The sequence below is a fragment of the Dromiciops gliroides genome, chromosome 1 (assembly GCF_019393635.1).
Source record: "Dromiciops gliroides isolate mDroGli1 chromosome 1, mDroGli1.pri, whole genome shotgun sequence".
Taxonomy (NCBI): Eukaryota; Metazoa; Chordata; class Mammalia; order Microbiotheria; family Microbiotheriidae; genus Dromiciops; species Dromiciops gliroides.
In genome coordinates, this window is record NC_057861.1 from 439,131,310 (window position 1) to 439,149,996 (window position 18,687).

Consider the following 18,687-nt stretch of genomic DNA (forward strand, 5'->3'; position numbering starts at 1 on the left):
AGGCGCTGTCATAGAGGGGCTGCTCACCAATGGGCGGGAGGGGCGGGGCGAGGCGATGAGGCCCAGAGTGTGCGCCGAGCGGGTGCTCGAGGACCCTGGGCCCGCCCCCTCGGCTCCTGCCTAGCCCCGCTCTGCCTGCTGCTCCCTCGTGGAGAGCGGGCTACTGGGGCGGAGACGGCGCCGCTGCGACCATGAGGCTACCCAACATCTTGCTCACGGGTCAGGGCTGCGGCTTGGGCAGCCGGGGGTCGGGGCTAGTGGGGCCTGGTTTCGGGGCTGGATGAGTTCCCTTCTAGGGGGTGAGGCCGTGCCCGGCCCTTGGTGGTGTTGCCCGGGGGGCTGGGGGAGCTGGGGGGCCGGGAACGTTAATTCGGTTGGCCTGTTCAGGATCCTCATCTTCCCACGCCGGGATGAAGGAGTAAAATCGCCTGTCCTGGGCATCCGCGGGATGGAGAGTTTAGCGATCCTCAGCGACTCCAATCTCGATTTACACATGGGGAAACTAAGGCCCGGGGGGCGATTTCCCTAGACTAGAACCCTGCTGTTCAGTGCTCTGTCCACCAAGCCCTGGATCATTTGAAATGATGTCTGGGGATTTTTAAATGAGAGCATGGTAGTGACTTTCCGTCGGGTAAATGGCTTGTCTCAACCGCCACGTCCTTAAGAGGCTAATTGAGGCTGTTGAAGAGTTGTTTTATTATCATTTCCTTAGAGTAAAGGTGCCACTGACTTTTAAAGAAATTTGGCTTCTACCTTTCAGCCTTTGCAAAACTATTGCGCCCAGCTCACCGCTGTGACCCAATTATAGAACTATAGGTAGCGCCGACATTTCTGATCATACTTTATATATTTATTTAGAATTTTCCCCAAGTTACATGTATAAAGAAATTTTCACATCAATTTTTAAAACTTTGTCTTCCAAATTCTCTTCCTTCCTCCCCCCTTAAGAACTTAAGCAATTCAATATGTTATACATAGCACTGATTTTTCTAAAGATTGCAGATACCTGATCTGTTCATCACTGCGATAAAGTGTTGAATTATCTTCATAAATGCATTAAGTATTTGTATTATCTACGTGAGTGTAAACATATCTTATGTAACTTTTGGGGTGTGATAAAAAGTTAAAAGACCGTTGGAATGCCAGAGTTGGAAGAGGAAATTGGAGATATTTCAGGACAATTTTCAGATGAGACTAAGACCCACAGGGGAAAGATGCTGGCCAAATAGCCTTGGTATCCTCATTAAGCTGCTGTCAGGGATAAAAAGTAAAATTAGCAATTGATTTTGCAGGGGCATATATAAAAACTTCATATGAGTAAATAATTGTGCATTCTGTTAAAAGAACAGTAGGTCTGAAGATAGTTTTGACAGTAAGAGACCTCAATTTCAAAAAATTTTGAGCATCTATGGGCTCTGTTGTTGCTTCAGAAAAAGACTATAGTATAACAGCATCTGACCAATAAGTATTTGACAGCATGCAGCTTGGAAAGAGGGCTGAATTTAGAATCATAACACTTGGATTTAAATCCCAGCAGTGCCACTCTGGTTTTGCTACCTTTGTGATCTTGAGCAAGCCCTTTCATTTTTGGAGCATTTCCTCATCTGTTAAAAGAGCAGTAGGACCCAGATGACCTCCAGAGTCTCTTCTAAACCTAAATGTATGATCCTTAAGAAGATGATACTGTATCTTTCATTTTCCCATCTCATAAATGTTAACCTTAGATATCTTTTGTGAATTGTCTTATAGGTACACCAGGGGTTGGAAAGACCACACTAGGTAAAGAACTTGCATCAAGAACAGGATTGACGTACATTAATGTGGGCGATTTAGCACAAGAAGGTAAACTTTATACTTGGCAAAGGAAACTGCGTTATAGATGTGTTGTGATTGAAATAAACACAACATTTGATATTGTAAAGGTATAATGAAGAGGTTCACCTTACTTGATTCTGTGGTAGGGAGTACTAAATCTGCAATGTCTGCCTTTAGCTAACCAATTCCAAACTCCTTTGTGTGGCACTTGAAGCCATATAGTATTATGCCACCCTCATTTTTCAGCCTTATTATCTTGTCTCTTCCTCTAAACCCGTGACCATCTATGCCCATTTAGAAGTTTCTAATGTCAAATCTTGACAGAAGAAACCAACTTACCATTTTAAACTAAATAATGGCAGCAGGAGGTAGGGAAGGAAGGCAGCCTTTTATGAAAATGTTCAATTGTTAACTAAGGTGTTTACTTTTTCTTTCAAAAACATGTTTCTGATGAGTACCCAATGTGTGTAATTCCCTGTGCCAGACTTCATTTTGTTTTCTGGCATTGTAATGTATTGAGTGGAAGCTCTGTTAGAAAATACTAATGTCTTAGGATTTAGAGTTAGTCTTGTCTGCCAGGACACATTTATTAAATACTTACTTTGTGCCAGGTACTCTAAGCACTAAACTAAACAACAGTAATTATCAGTGTCAGCAACATTTAGTACAGTTGTGGTCCAGATGTTAGATAAGTGCTCATTTTTGCTTATTTCTTGTATCTTGAAGCATACTATATCTTATCTATGTCCAGGCTTTATGGAGTTTTATTTTATGAACTGCACTTGTTAGATTTATTAGCAATAAAAAATAGAAAATTGAGGAAGTTTTTACTGTAATTTTGTGTGGGGAAAAGACCCCTGTATTTGAACTTCCCAAACCCTCCCTATGCTTTCTTGCTTCTGTGTCCTTGTGCTGCCTGTTCTCTGTGTCTACAATGTCTCCCTTTCCCTCTCTATCTTTTGGCTTTCTAGCCATCCTTTTAAAGCTAATTCAAATGCTTTCCTCTGATTCCTACTAGTTGTTAACTTTTCCCCCACCCCCCAGTTGATAATCATACATTGCTCTGCTTGTACCACTTAAATATATTTTTCATGTACTTGAAGAATTTGATTTGGAAAGGACCTTAGACATCTAGAAAATCCTCTCTATAACCTTCCCAATAAATGGCCATCTAGCTTTAATTAAAAATTTCTAATGGAGGAAATCTCTTACCAAGGCAACCCATTTCACTTTGAGGTAGCCCTTATTATTAAGTAGGATTACTGTTATTAGAAGGAAATGGCAAACCACTCCAGTATCTTTGCCAAGAGAACCCTGAATGGGGTCACGAAGGGTTGGATATGACAGAAACAACTAAACAACAATATTATTCATAAAATAATTCTTAAGTATCTCTCTCTAACTTCTGTGTTGCTCCTAGTTCTGCTTTCTTTGGCAGAACAATTCCATTAGGTAATTGGAGGCAACTATCCTGTCTTTCCTTATTTAGATTTCCAAAGCCCAGGGGCAGCTCAGTGGAGCAGTGGATAGAGCACTGGCCCTGAAGTCAGGAGGACCTGAGTTCAAATCCGGCTTCAGACACTTGACACTTACTGACTGTGTGACCCTGGGCAAGTCGCTTAACCCCATTTGCCTCCCCTGAAAAATGAAATAAATAATAGATTCTCCCAAAGCTAAACACCTGCAACTCTTCCAATAAATAGATACTTAAATGGCATAATCTAAAGGCCTTTCACAAGCCTAGTTGTTCTCCTCTGCACTCTTTCCAGATTATAAATGTTGTTCTTGGTGTGTTATCTAAAGCTGACCCCAGTATTTTAAGGGGCAGAGCCAAACAATTACTTTCCTTATTTTAGATACTGTTTTTCTTAATGCAGCCTGAAATGTTTTGCTTGACTTTGTTTTATATTATAGTAATCTATGTTTCGGTCATATTTCCCTATTAGGCACTTAAATTCTATAAAGAAGGGGATTGTGTTATATCTGAAGCAGTGTGGTGTAGTGGGTAGAGTACTGGCTTGGAGCCAGGAACACTTAGGTTCAAACCCCACCTCTGACCCCTCTAATTCTTATGCTGTGCACCTGAGTAAGTCACTTTACCTTCAGAACCATAACTTCTTCATTTGTAAAAGGGAAATTGTAATAATACCTGTGAAAAGAACCTCAAGAGGGTGTTAAATGAGTTCATAAGTATGTAAATGCTTTGCAGACTTTAAATTGTTTTATAAGTATTACATAAGCATTGTTTCTTTTCTGGCACCCAGCATGGTACACAGTGTTTATAATAACATAGTAGGCATTTAATAAGCATTTGTTGAATTGAACATAGCCTCATAGATCTAGAGCTAAAAGTGACCCCAGAGGTCTTCAGGATAATCCCTCATTTTATAGATGAGGAAACTGAGGCCTAGGAATGTCAAGTGACTTGCCTAAGATGACACGGGTAGTAGACATAGGATAGAAAGAATGTGATAAGATTATAGAGGGTCTTGAAAAATTAGGTAGAGAAATTTGGACTTCATACAATAGTTAATTGGGAAATAATGTGGATTTTTCAGTAGTGAAAGTATGATGAAAATAAAATTTTAACAAGATTAGTCTGGTTTTGGTATGTAGGGTAGATATAAGGGAGAGGGCCAAAGGAGGCAGAGAAGACTAGTAAGCTATATCTTCTGATACTAATCCAATATGAGGTGATGAGAGCTTGGACTAGAATGGGAACAGTAGGATCAGGGAGGGAAGAATCTTAGAAGAAGTACTTAGTGATAGACTGCATATAAGGAATGAAGGTAAGGTAGGAAATGTAAAATCTCCAAGGATTCTAGCTGGAATACTGAGTAGCACCAATGGCAGAAATCAGGTAATTGGGGAGGAAAGCTAATTTGGGAAGTAAATTGAGGGATTTTGTTTTGAACATGTTGAGTTTTGTGCTCACAGCAGGGCATTCTGTAGCTAGGTGGAGATAAATGACTGGAGCACAGACCTCATCTGTGGAGGTATAGATTTAAGTTGGCTTATGTTGGTTACTTGAAGAGCATCTTAGGACATTCTAAGAGAGGTTAGCCATAAATTGATGATTTATTCATTCATTCATTTATTTTTCCACTGCATCTCAGAGATTTTCTATTTAAATGTGAAATACTGGTGATTTGCTTTGGTACAGGTAGTACCCACATGGATGAAATGGCTGTTGTTTTGAAATATTGAAGTGCTCTTTAAAAATAAAAATTGCCCTTAGCTAATCTTAGTTTGTTATTTTTTTTTTTAAGTGAGGCAATTGGGGTTAAGTGACTTGCCCAGGGTCACACAGTTAGTAAGTGTCTGAGGCCAGATTTGAACTCAGGTACTCCTGACTCCAGGGCCGGTGCTCTATCCACTGCGCCACCTAGCTGCCCCCAATCTTAGTTTGTTACAAAGAATAAGAGAAAGAAAAAACTCAGAAATGTTCAGTTAATTGATTACAAAGTACTTAATTGACAACATTCAATAATACTTTACTACGTACAGTATACATACTTAGCTGGGTATTTTTGCTTACAGTTAATCATTAATATGGCTAGAAATCCTGGATAAACCACGTCATCCCTAATGATAATTGTGTTTTGGTAAATACTTCTTTAAAATCTTATTTTTAAAAACAATGAAGAAAAAAATCTAATAGAAAAGGGGAGAGCAGAAATAACACAGGTTTGACCCTAGAAAGAGCCTTGTCTCTATTAGATGGTCTCCACTGTTAGACCTAGTTTCTTCTTGAATACTTCTCGTGATAGGTTTGTCACTTTCCCCTAAAACAGTCTGTTGGAGTCTTTGGACAACTGTAAAATTCTTTTTCTGTATTGAGTAGAAATCTGCTTCATTATGACTTAATTCTTTAATCCTAGTTTTGACTTCTACTTATAATGTCATCTTCCCTTTCAACATGGTAGGCTTTCAAATATTTAAACAGCTGTTATGTCTCCTTTAGTCTTCTAATCAGGCTAACCACAATCTTCTTTGACTTGGTTTCCATATCTCATCAAGCAGGTTCACCTTTCTGATTTAAGTGTGTTGTCCACATAGCATTTAGTTAGTATAGTTCCATTTGTACATGAAATACTTGCTGAAACCTGCTGACTTAAGCTGATAAGTTTTAGGGAAGTGACAGAGGGCACAAAGATTGAATGACTAGTCACACAGCTAGTGTCAGGGGTGACATTCCAATCCAGATTTCCCCCACTCCAAGCCTAGCACTTTATCCTACTACTCCATGCTGTTTGTATATCTAGTAGTAATCAATTAATTATGAATTAGAATATCTTTTTGTTTTGAGGGGGAAAAGAGCTAAACTTAAATTCCAAGTATCTGCTAATGGCATTGGGATGTTTCTTATTTCTTTAGGACAATTATATGATGGCTTTGATGAGGAATATGAATGTCCCATTTTGGATGAAGACAGAGTGAGTACAAGATTATTACTTTTTTTTTGGTTCAGAATTGTAATTTCATCATCGGGGGAGTTGCCCAATAAGTGAGCTGCAACTTTTCTGAAATTTATAGTCTTGTAGAATTGCTTGGGGGAGAGGAGGACAAAGAGGTTACATTACTTAACCAGAGTAAAAAAGCCGTATTTGAACCCAGGTCTTCATGACCCTAATATGCTATTATTCTCAGCATAATGGGTTGTTATTGCTGCTTCTTATTGCTAATGCATCACTATATAGAGATTTTATATGCCCTTTATATTTTAAACATTTTCTCACAGTTAAAAATAAATTTTTTATAATTTAATGGAAAAATTGATCTTTTCTTTAATATACTTAAATTTTAACAGGTAGTTGATGAGTTAGAAAATAAAATGCAAGAAGGTGGAGTTATTGTTGATTACCATGGCTGTGACTTCTTCCCTGAACGATGGTTTCATATAGTTTTTGTACTTCAGACAGATAATTCTGTATTATATACAAGACTTGAAAAGAGGTAAGAATTTGTTTCTTGTAGAGTATTATTTTATTTTTTTAATTAAATTTTATTTTCACTAAAATGCACTCTCTCCTTCCCACCTATTCCCTCCTCCCCCAATCCCAGTGAGAAAATAAGAAAAAGAAAAGCCACGTGACAAACATGTAGAGTCAAGCAAAACAAATTCCTGCATTGACCATGTCAAAAAAAAACAAACAGCAAAACACTCTACACTGTACTCTATGGCTTTCACTTTTCCATCACCTCCATCAGGAAGTGAGTAGCATATTTCATCAGAAGTCCTTTTCGGATTGTGTTGATGATAGTTCCTAAGTCTTTCAAAGTTATTTGTCTTTTTACACAGTGTTGTTATTGTGTAAATTGTCTCCCTGGTTCTGCTCACTTCACTCTGCATCATTTCATACAAGTCTTCCCAGATTTCTCTGAAATATCTTCCTTATTATTTCTTATAGCGCAGTAATATTCCATCACATCCACATACCATAACTTGTTCAGCAATTCCCCAGTTGACAAGCAGCACCATAGTTTCCTGTTCTTTGCCATTACAAAAAGGGCTGCTATAAATATTTTTGTATGTATGGGTCCATACAAGCACCATCTTGACTATTTATAATAATTATAAAAGCCCATATTTACGTATAATTTTGTAGTTGCAGATCTTTTCTCATAATGACTGAGGTAAGTAGGTTCCATAGTATTTACAAACAAATAAACTGAAGTCTGGATTTACCCAAGGACATAGAGCCAGAAAGTAGAGGAGCCAGGATTTGAATTCAGATTTCTTTAGATCTTACTTTCTTGACTTTATTTCTATATGTGGTTCCATCTTCATGGCACCAGTACTCTGATTCTAGATGAAAAGGATTAGTTAAGATCTAGACAGTTATTTTCTTAATGGGTAGACTAATCTGACTGGTCAAAGTGCGAAACTCTTATTCTTTCATGGTTTTTCCAAAGTAAAACCTTTCTTTGACTTTCAGGTGCTTGATAAATACTTTCCAAGTGGCTAATTGGATCTGGAAGGCAGCAGAGTGCCACTTTTCTCTCTCAAATCCCAAATCCTAGGATTTCAATAAAGAATTATTCCGGGGTGGGGTGGGGGTGGAGGGCAGCTAGGTGATGCAGTGGATAAAGCACCAGCCCTGGATTCAGGAGGACCTGAGTTCAAATCCAGCCTCAGGCACTTGATACTTACTAGCTTTGTGACCCTGGGCAAGTCACTTAACCCCCATTACTCCGCAAAAAAAAAAAAAAAAATTATTCTGGGTAGAAGATTAGAGAGTAGTTGCACTAGGGAAAATGTTTAACTGAAAAAATTAACCACTTTTCTATCTGTTGAGTTAGAGATCTAACTTTTTAGTTAATTCATGCTCTCAGTATTTTTTGGAATAGATAAATAAAGCTATTGTCTACATGTGAAAGGAGGTACATATCTTCTGCCCTTTTCTCAAATTAATAATGCACAGTTTAACACTTGATTATAAGACAATTGAGGTTATGTCTTTTCCCTCCAACTAGATTATAAGCTCTTTCTGAACTGAGGTTATGTTGTATATTTCTGCATACATAGCACTGTTGTAGGCACATACATAACAGTATTCAGTGTAATTGGGGAAGCTGGGTTATAGGCAGCCTGTACCACAAGTCACTTTTGACTTGTGGATTGGTCTGTCAGTTTCGAGTTTGATATTCCTATCTAATTGCTTCTCAGATTCTGATACTTTCAGATTATTACCTCTGGTTTTATTAACGAAATGTCCGGGAAGTTTTTTATATTAACTGTCAGACCATAATCCCCCACATATTTTTTGGAGGGAGGGAAGGTTCCTAAACTCATACTTGTTCCATTCAGATTTTGTTTATGTGTGTCTAAACCCCAGCTTTGTTTTCTAGGGGATACAGTGTAAAGAAACTACAGGACAATATTCAGTGTGAAATTTTCCAAATTCTTTATGAAGAAGCCATGGCCTCCTACAAGCATGAAATAGTACACCGGCTACCCAGCAATGTGCCAGAAGAACTAGAGAGTAATTTAGATCAGATAATGAAATGGATCGAGCAGTGGATAAGAGATAATAATTGAACCTTGAGGGCAGAGCATGGACTTTCAAGGATTTCCACATGATGGTTAAAGATTTTCTTGATGATCTCTCTCTCCTCATGCGATAGAAATTAAGACAATATACACCGAATTTTACTAAGAGTGTGTTGTAGAAGTAGCTGGTGGACGATATATAAGGTTGAGTTATGGCTAAATTAATTTTTTTCTCCATGAGAAAACTGAAAACCCCCCAAATACAATGAATAAGATATTAAGGACTTTTTAAAGTTTAGGAAATATTCAGCATTCTCAGTTAATTTGGTTAACTGCTATAGAATAAATAAATTTGAGAAAATAGGTAGAAATCTATAATACGTTACACACAAAAGAAAATGAAGGCTAGGAGGAACTGCTGACTTACAAATAAAACAGTCTAAGGATAAAGCTATAAAAATTATATTAAGTGTTCTGTTGGTGGTGAATTGCTGGGTTTTTTTTTTTTAATTTAAAAAAAAAATCTTGGAAATTGGTTATAAATTAGGATAGTCAAAAAGCAAATGGTGAGATCTTTGAGAAAATAGCATTTTTTAAGCATAAGAGTTCATTGAGCTTTTTTGCCTATAAAATCGCTGCTGATCCTAGCACTGATACTTATCTCTGCAAAAGAGCAAGCCAATCATATTTTCCTTATGTAGAAGGGAAATAAAGTCTTCTGTGCACCATGGAAACTGTAAATAATAATTTATTGGTTGACTAATTTCAGTCTTTCTGAGTTCCATGAAAATTCATGTGATAATGCTTTGCTACCATATAGGTGGTGGTTATTATTAAACTTTTAAAATAGAGTGAATGTGTATTTAATGGAGATGTGTTTAATATTGATAACTAGCGCTTTCCTCTCCCTTTTAAAAGTATATTTCTGGGGCAGCTAGGTGGTACAGTGGATAGAGCACCAGCCCTGGATTCAGGAGTACCTGAGTTCAAATCTGGCCTCAGACACTTAACACTTACTAGCTATGTGACCCTGGGCAAGTCACTTAACCCCAATTGCCTCACCCCCCCAAAAAAAAAAAGTATATTTCTGTGCCTTACTGATGTATTTTTGGACCATGAAGCAGGCCTTAGTGTCTTGTTCCTTTACCCATGCTACTCTGTACTCCTTCCTTTGCCACTCTGAGAAATGGTCCTTTCAAAGGTCTTGCCGCCTACAACTTCAACCAAAAGGTGATCAGAGTCAGTGTTTTTATGAAAGGTCAGATTCATTGTTGGTGAGAACCTGCATGTCCAACTTGCTTGCCTTTTAAGACATCTCCACTTGAACATACTATTCACCTGTTTATCCAGCTTGTCCAGAGAGCACTAGATTTATAGTTAGGAGAAACCTGAGTTCAGATATTGTCTGATATTTACCAACTGTGTAACATTGGGGAAGTTAGAAACTCTGAGCTTCAATTTCCTTATTAAAAAACGTTTACTTTTGGTTGCACAGAGTTATTGTGAGGAAAGTGATTTATAAACTTAACAGTGACATAGAATTGGGGTTGGTTATTTTGCCCAAACTTGCTCCCATTTCTGACTTGACTGTTTTTGTCTTTGGTGCCACCATTCACCTTCTTTTCTATGTTCACTTGCAAAGTTTCATCAGTTCCACCTCTTTGACATCTCTTGGATCTCCCCTTGTCTATACTTAATCAGTTACCATCTTAGGTAGGCCTGGGCCATTGCAAAAAGCCTCCTGCTTCATCTTTCTCCTTGGGTCATTATCCTTCTCCATTCGGTCCTCCTCATCTACCAATGAGATTATTCTCTAAAACACAGGTCTCGTTATATGGCACCCCTGCTCATAAAACACCATAATATCAATTCTTTTTGACATTTAAAACCCCTCACAACCTGGCTCCAGCTTAACTTTCTGGCCTTACTGTACATGATGTCCCTTCATACATTCTCCAGTCCCCTTCCTGACCCTTCCACAAAATGTTCCCTTTCCATGACCTGTTCTCATACCTGGAATGTATTCCTTAAGCCTGGCTCTTAATCCCTAGTTTCCTTCAGAGTTCAGCTCAAGAACTACATTTTACCTGGAGCCTTTTCTCTTTCCCCAAGCTACCATTGCCTTGCCCTCCCCATCCCCTTCAAATAACCACCCATTTATTTTTATGTACTTGTACATTTATACATACATATATACACATATATATGTATATGCATCCTTTCTCTCCCTTGAAAGAAAATAAGCTCCTTGAGGGTAGGAACTGTTTCATTTTTGCCTTTGCATTCTCAGTAGGTTCTTAAATTCTTGACTTTCAAAACCTTGGTATTATTTTCAATTCTTCCTTCTCATGTTATATCTAGTCAGTCAATTCTTTTTTTTTTTTTTAAGTGAGGCAGTTGGGTTTAAGTGACTTGCCCAGGGTCACACAGCTAGTAAGTCTAAGTGTCTGAGGCTGGATTTGAACTCAGGTACTCCTGACTCCAGGGCCAGTGTTCTATCCACTGCACCACCTAGCTGCCCTCTAGTCAGTCAATTCTAACTTCACGTTTCTTAAATCTGTCCCCCGTCTCTCTTCTGCCTACCCCCACCCCCAGCCTCTGTATAGGCCCTGAAAGCCAACAGTACTTATTACACTACACTTGCTCAGATTTCCTCAGTTATCACTACATCTGCCTTCATTTGACCCTTCTACCGTCTCCTGCTACTTCTCAACCCTCTCCTTGCTATCACTGACAGACATGCTTCTGCTTCATCACCACCCATTCTCTTTTCTCCAGATTTTGCCCCAACAGTCTCCTGAGACTGCCCTCTCAGACATCGCCAATGACACCCGCCCCCCAACCTGCTGGAGCTGTATCCTCATATGGCTTTAGAGACACAACACATCCTTACTTATCCTCTCTAATGGGTACTTCTTTGTCTTCTTTCTCCTTTTTTCCCAAGTGCTTAAAGTGGGTATTCCCCAAGATTGTCTGTGGTTGCAGTTTCTTGGTAATCTCATTTGCTGCTATGATTTTAGCTCTTGACATATGTCTCCAAGTCTGTATTCCCATTTCCAGTTAGCCATCTCCACTTGCCTATGAGATATCTCCATTTGGGTGTCCCAGCCACACTACAAACTCAGTATGTCCAAGACCACCCTGTCTTTCTCTTATAATACAGAACTATTTCAGGGATACTTCCATTCACTCCATATCTCCTGTTGAAAGCTTTGCCGTTAATAGTAGAATGTAAGGTTCTGGAGGGCAGAGGCTGGTTTTATGTTCATAGCACAGTGCCTTGCACAGGATGACGGAGTTAAGAGGTAAATTGGCAGTTATATAGACAGTAAGTGGCAGAGTTCAGACCCAACTCCAAATCCAGTTCTTTTTCTACTTCACCAAAGTTTACTTTGAAGAAAAAGGTATCAAATCAACTTTCATAAATACCATCTGAAATTACCATAGTAAAAAATTGCTAGGTTTCCCTCTCACTGTTCTTTGAAACATCACATTCTGTAATGCCTAAATATTGTTTTTCTTCCCTTCGGGAAAGAAGACCATGACATCAGGGTGATGTTAGGACTTACAATGATTGGATTTTTAAGTGAGGGAGAGGGCTATGCAAGGTCACCAACCTCACTCACTCCTCCAGAGCCATATGGGTCCAGTGGCAAGATATACATCAGGACGACAGGAGATGGGCATGGATGTTTAAGGCAATTGAGGTTAAGTGACTTGCCCAGGGTCATACAGTTAGTGTCTGGGGTGAGATTTGAATTCAGGTCCTCCCAACTTCAGGACTAGTGTTCTATCCATTGTGCCACTTAGCTGCCCCAACCTAAATATTATATTTGAGAGCGGTATGACCTTGTGGGATTTTCCAGGGCTGGATGTAATAACTTAAACACCCAAAGACTTCCTACCCTAATCTGAAGCTTCCTTCTGATGTTCTTGGGAACCTCTAACAAAATGGCCTTAGGTGTAAGGGCAACAGAGTGTGGACAAAGACTAGCAGTGCCTGAATGTGCTAATTTTTAATAAATACATTTGTAAGGCCTACTCCTAAAGAGTTTCTAGGCAGCCCTAATAGCTGTTGAGGAAGCAGTGGCTTACACTATGGCTTCTGGATTCACAGTGACTCATTTTTACTGAATCTTGTCTCATCCCCTTCCCCTGCCTCTCACATCCAGCCAGTTACCCAGACTGGTACCTTCACACTACCTTCCCCATTCATTCCTTCCCTCTTTGTTCCCATTGTCACTAAACTAGTACAAGCTTTCATTATCACTGGACTCTTTACTGTAATGGTTTGCTCTCTCTGATTCATCTTTATACTACTGCCAGAATGAGCTCATCTTTCTACTCCAAAATAAATGGCACCCTATTGCCTCATAACAGTTGAAATGACCATTTCTGAAGCACCTGCTACTCTCCAGTCATCTTCATGTTATGTTGTCTGGCTCCACCTAGTACTCCAGTTTCCACCCTGGTGGCCCGATTAGTGTTCATAACTAGCTCACACCCGGCACCCTGCCTTCTTGCTGGTTTCGTGCTGAACCCCTGGTAACCCTTCAGCACCTTTCCCTGGTTTCTGAGTCTAGCTCTGGAAACAGTATTTAAATCAATGCCACCATTCCTAGAAAGGACATGTTAATCAACTGCCCTGAGACTCTGGTAACCATCACTTTGACTTCCAAGCCAAAACATCCTCCTGGCCACCATTCCCTTAAAAGTTATCTTCCCTTATGAGAATGTAGGCAGGGGCTTTGCTTTTTAAGTAAATGTATATCCCCAATACTTAGCATAATGCCTCGCACAGAGAAGGAGTGATTAATGCTTTTTCACTCATATTCCACTTTAGGTAAAAAGGTAGTGTGTGATGTTGTGGACAAAGGGCTGGCCTTGTGGAGGATCTGTGTTTAAATTCTGTTTCTGGCACTAAGCTGTAGCCCAGTCATTTAGTTGCCCAATCATTGAGCAGCTCTCAGACTCTTAAGTTATAGTTGATAGGTGAAGGGAGTTCCCATCCCTACACCAATTAAATCAAAGGTGTGGACCCAAAACAAAAACAACGCAAGAAATTGTGTGAAATGCTGGAGATAGAAAATAAAAGTGCCTGTTCATCCGAAGTTTACATTCTGCTGGGTGTTCCAACTCTCTTGTACAGCATGAAGGCTCTGCATTTCTAGCTGTACTGTAAACATACTCTCCAAGCCTCCTATCTTTTCTGGAAATCATCCTCTCCATTGAGTTTCTACCAATCCCTAAAAGCTCAACCATCACCTCCATGTTGCTGTGCTATATTCTACCTTCTACAAGCACAGGGTCAGAATCCCGAAGTTGGTTGGGTCCTATTAGATACTTGGTTGAACCAATACATGAACAGAGATACCCTCAACCACATATCCAACAAGTTGTGATGCAACCTTTGTTCAAAGACTGAGACTAACCTCCCCTGACAGCCGATGCATTTACTGTGTAATACTGGTACCATGTGATACAATCATTTGTTTTAGTGTCTTGTCCCTGTTCTGGAACATGAGCTCCGTGATGGTAAAGATTATGTCTCGCCCAAATTCTGTATCTTTCCCAGTCCTAGCATAGTGCTCTGCGTATGGTGGGTACGTAATAAAAATTGAATGGCTGTTGAATGTCATAAATGTCCTGTAGTGTTGGGGGGAGTGCTGTTGGGGGCCAGGGTCAGGAATTTATACCATGATAGTTTTCCACTCCCTTTCCCCAGTGGTGTTATTCAGTTATTTTTCACTCATTGCCTGCTCTTCATGACCCCATTTGGGGTTTTCTTAGCAAAGATACAGGAGTGGTTTGCCATTTCCTTCTCTAGCTTCTCACAGTAACTTTTCCATTAAAACTAAACTTATCAGGGCAGCTAGATGGCACTGGCCCTGGAGTCAGGAGTACCTGAGTTCAAATCCGGCCTCAGACACTTAACACTTACTAGCTGTGTGACCCTGGGCAAGTCACTTAACCCCAATTGCCTCACTAAAAACAAAAACAAAAAACAACAAAAAAAAAACCACTAAACTGATCTTACTATCCTCCAAACATGGGATTGAAAGCCATGAAGGGTCTTAGTGTTCACCTGGCCCAACTCCTTTATTTTACAGATGCGGACTAAGGCTATGAGCCCTTAGTTAACTTCCCCAAGATCACACAAATAGTAAGTAGCCTCCTGGGATTGGAAACTAGCTCCTTGGACTCCAAATCCATTACTGCATGCCCTGCACTTGCCTGCCTTCATGCCCTCATCCAAATTCTACCTCTCCTCAAGACCCTCATTTACTACAAAGCTTCACATTAGAGTCCACATTGCTTCCCGTGGTATCCAAACTCCCATGCCACTCATCTATATTTCAATCGCTGTGACACTTTTACACCTTATTTTAATGATTCATATTCCATCATCCAGAAGTTTAATGGATGTGTATCTTGACCCCATCCTATTCCCAACTCCAAAAGTGCAAGGTCCTGGGGTACGGGCCCAAACCTCTATTGTACTTTGCAGCACAGTGCCCACCCAATAGGAGGCAGTCAATACGGGTTTAATTGAACTCCAGAAGGTCCAAGAATCACCGTTGGAGCAAGAGTGTCCGACAAGCCCATGAGCCTCAAAGATGCCGATGACTTAAACAATGGCGAGCCTTATTAGCCCTCATTTAGCATTGGAGCCAGGAGTCAACATATATATGGGGCCTACGGTGATTCTTCCTAGAGTTCTGTTCGGAAACCCTTCTGACCCGGCAGGAGCCCCTCTCACTGAGCTCGGCCTACTATTTCTAGCTGCACTCCCTCCGCCCCCAACAGCCGCGGAGCCTGATGTACCCCTGAAGGAAGGAAGCCTGGGCGAGAGGGCGGGCAGGGAAACGGGAGAGGAAGCTGTGCGCACACCCTCTCGGGCAACATCACTATCTTCCTGCCACCTCACCTCACCTCACCTCGCCTGCCCTTGCCCAACGACCCGGGGCTCCCTAGGCTGAGGGCGCCCGTGCTGGCTGGGGCACCTCGCGAGGGGCTCTGAGAGAACCCGGCCCCGGCCCTGAGTGGGCAGCCCCAGAGCAGCGTCGCAACAACCGCGGCCAAGCCGGGCATCGGGGCGGCACTGCCTTCCCCCAGGACCCGCGGGGAGGGACAGATCCCTGCGTGCCCAGGTGAGTGCAGGTGTGGCCGGGCCGGCCTGGCAGGAACAGGCACTTGGGGACTCACCTCCTCCGCCACCCCTCTCCCTCTCCTCCCCGAGCTTGAGGTAGGGAATCAGGTTGGGGTGGAGGGTGGAGGACGACCAGAGCTTGGCCCGGGACAGGTTGGGGCCGGAAGGGAAGCGAGGCTGCGAGGAGAAAGGGAGGAGGGATCCCAGGAAACCGGGCTGTCCGGCTGGAGAGTGGGAAAGGCGCGGTCCCGTCGCCCAACCAGTTTACCAAGTTAAAGGAAACTTCCGTGGTGTGGGCCTCGTGGGGGAGAAACCCGCTCTTTTAAACCCGTCCAACTTAAGAAGCGCCGAGGCTCCGATGAATGGGCAGCACCGCTAATCAAGGCCCCTGCGATCCCCCCTTGCTAAGTGTCAAACTTGGGCCGGTAAGCTGCTTGCTTCCCCCCTACAGGTGGCCAGGGAGCAGGAATCTTTTCTTTTTCCTTTCTGTTTATTTGCTACATAATCATAGGATGATATCACTGCAATATGGATATGGATATCACTGCCGCAATGGCAACGACTCCCTATTGCCCATAAAATGAAATAGGGTGGTTTTTTTCTTCTTGTTTCCCCCATTAAACCGTGAGCTCTTTGAGAGCAAAGTATCTGAATCCTCAGCGCTTAGCACCGAGCCTGGCACGTTGTAGGAGTTTACTAAATACTTGTTGCCAGACTAGCGTTTAAGACCCTTCCCAATTTGGCTCCAGTCCGCCTTCACCGCTTTAATACTCCTTCCACAGGGTACCAGTACGACCGAAAAGGGCTGCTCGTTGTCCCCCAGCTCATCAGGTCATCTCCTGCCCTCTTGTTCATATTGGCAATTTGTCCTTTTTTCAGGGAATGCACCCCTCTTTTCAGATTTTCACAGTCCTCTCATCCAGGAAAACTTCCTTGAAGGCACCATTTCCTCCATAAAGCCTTCACTGATTCTTGGAGCACAAAATGTTTTTCCCAGAAAATTTTTCAGAGTAATTTTGTTGTTGTTGTTTTGTGGAGCAATAAGGGTTAAGTGACTTGCCCAGGGTCACACAGCTAGTAAGTGTCAGGTGTCTGAGGTTGGATTTGAACTCAGGTTCTCCTGAATCCAGGGCTAGTATTTTATTCACTTTGCCACTTAGCTGCCCCCCTTTAGAGTAATTTTGATCTCTCAATCTCCCCCAACACATTCAACCTCACATGGGCTTTACATATACTTATATATTGTTTACATGTGGTATTTTCCCCTAAAAGAATGTTACCCTTGAATAAGGGACAATAATGTCATCTGTTTTTATATCCCCATTGCCCTGTACATAGTAGGTACTGTATTTATTGAACTGGTGTTTCTTTTTGTGCAGAATTATCTTTAAATAGTTTTCAAAATAAACACGTGAAATCCCCTTCTTCCTATCCCTCAAATTCCTGGAGAATTTTGCTAAGAATGATACAGTACAACATAGTGTTGAAGTTGTAGATACAAAAATATTGCTGTCACTATAAAAACAGTTTCAATATTTACATGTAACCAGTTTAATCATTTGGCTAGACATTCTCTGACACCATAAATCTGTCAAAATTGCTTTGGTCTGAAAGGTCAGTATTTCTTTGTTCTGTGAGATCCATAAAGAAGTGAAAAATGACTCTAATAGTACTACAGTCTTGTGGGCTGAGAACAACTTATGCCTTGAATCATAGTTGATTTTGTCAAAATATTAAGCACCTATTATATGCCTAGGCATAGCTAAGAAGCCATCCCTGTTCCTGTGAAGTTTACAGTTTAATTTTAGAGGCCTAACTTCTTAAAAGGAAATTAGTACAATTTAACCATGTTGCAACAGGCAATTGTTACATGGCATTTCAAAGAAAAAGTTCTAGGCAAAATTGTGAAGTTGCTTTTGGGTGTCTCTCCATGTCTTTCAGCACCCCTGTCTCTCTCTTTGATACCTTCAGCCCCAACTTTCAGCTACCTCTGCCCTCATGCTGCTCCAGAGTTGTTTACAGTGGCAGCCCTTGTTTGAGACCTTTTGAAAGTTCCTTTCTCTTAATACTGATTACTTGTGCTCTATTTCATTCTACCAAATTTTGCTTTCTGTCTCCCACGATGACCAACTAAGTTTGCTCAGGTGTGTTAATCATTAAAAATGTCACTCTTTTAAATCACATTTTTGTTGTTGTTGTTCATGTTAATCAGGGCCTGGAGTAAAGGAATAAGTTAAAGACTCAATTGGAAAGACTTTAGAAATCATTCATTCCACTCTACCCCCAATACCCAATAACATCCAGACCTCTGCTTAAACATATTGTTTCATAAGGTTGTCCATTCCATTTCTTAACACCTTTGTTACAAAGTTCTTTATTTTGAGCTGAAATGTTCCTTCCCTGTATCTTCTGTCATTCCAAGCACCATAGCAGAGAATTACTTCAGGGTACCTCTCAATTACGCAACTTAATAGGGAGTGAAAGCATGGTGTAATGAATCAAGGTCTAGTCTTAGAGTCAGCAAAACCTAGGTCCAGGTCCTGCCTCTGACCCAGGCAGGCTGTGTGACCCTGGATGAGTCCTGTAACCTCTCAGTGCTCAGGGCAACTCTCCAAGACTGTTAAGTTGCAGAATAGATGCAGATCTGAATTTATTGAATAAATGAATGAAAGAAAAAGCATTTAATACGAGGTGACTGACTATGTCAAGTAGCATCGTAAATGCTGGT

At 40.9% G+C, this 18,687-nt stretch overlaps 2 protein-coding genes across 2 annotated transcripts in view; both read left to right on the forward strand.

The window, feature by feature from the left end:
* The first annotated feature begins 63 nt into the window (after positions 1–63).
* On the forward strand, positions 64–9,543 carry AK6 (adenylate kinase 6). Its single transcript, XM_043968300.1, has 5 exons — positions 64–219; positions 1,750–1,842; positions 6,193–6,251; positions 6,626–6,771; positions 8,668–9,543. The coding sequence occupies exons 1-5, from the start codon at positions 192–194 to the stop codon at positions 8,855–8,857; spliced, it is 516 nt and encodes a 171-aa protein (XP_043824235.1). The 5' UTR covers positions 64–191; the 3' UTR covers positions 8,858–9,543.
* Positions 9,544–14,937: 5,394 nt separating this feature from the next.
* Positions 14,938–18,687, forward strand: part of CCDC125 (coiled-coil domain containing 125) — a 62,558-nt gene continuing 58,808 nt past the window's right edge. The window contains exons 1-2 of the mRNA XM_043979470.1: positions 14,938–14,972; positions 15,318–15,960. The gene's annotated coding sequence lies outside the window, so the exon portion shown is untranslated. The remainder of the gene's footprint in view (positions 14,973–15,317; positions 15,961–18,687) is intronic.

Coding starts and splice junctions, on each gene's coding strand:
- AK6 (XM_043968300.1), top strand. CDS start 192: ATGAGGCTACCCAACATCTTGCTCACGG. Junction 1,843..6,192: donor GGGCGATTTAGCACAAGAAG/GTAAACTTTATA, acceptor TTATTTCTTTAG/GACAATTATATGATGGCTTT. Junction 6,772..8,667: donor TATACAAGACTTGAAAAGAG/GTAAGAATTTGT, acceptor TTTGTTTTCTAG/GGGATACAGTGTAAAGAAAC.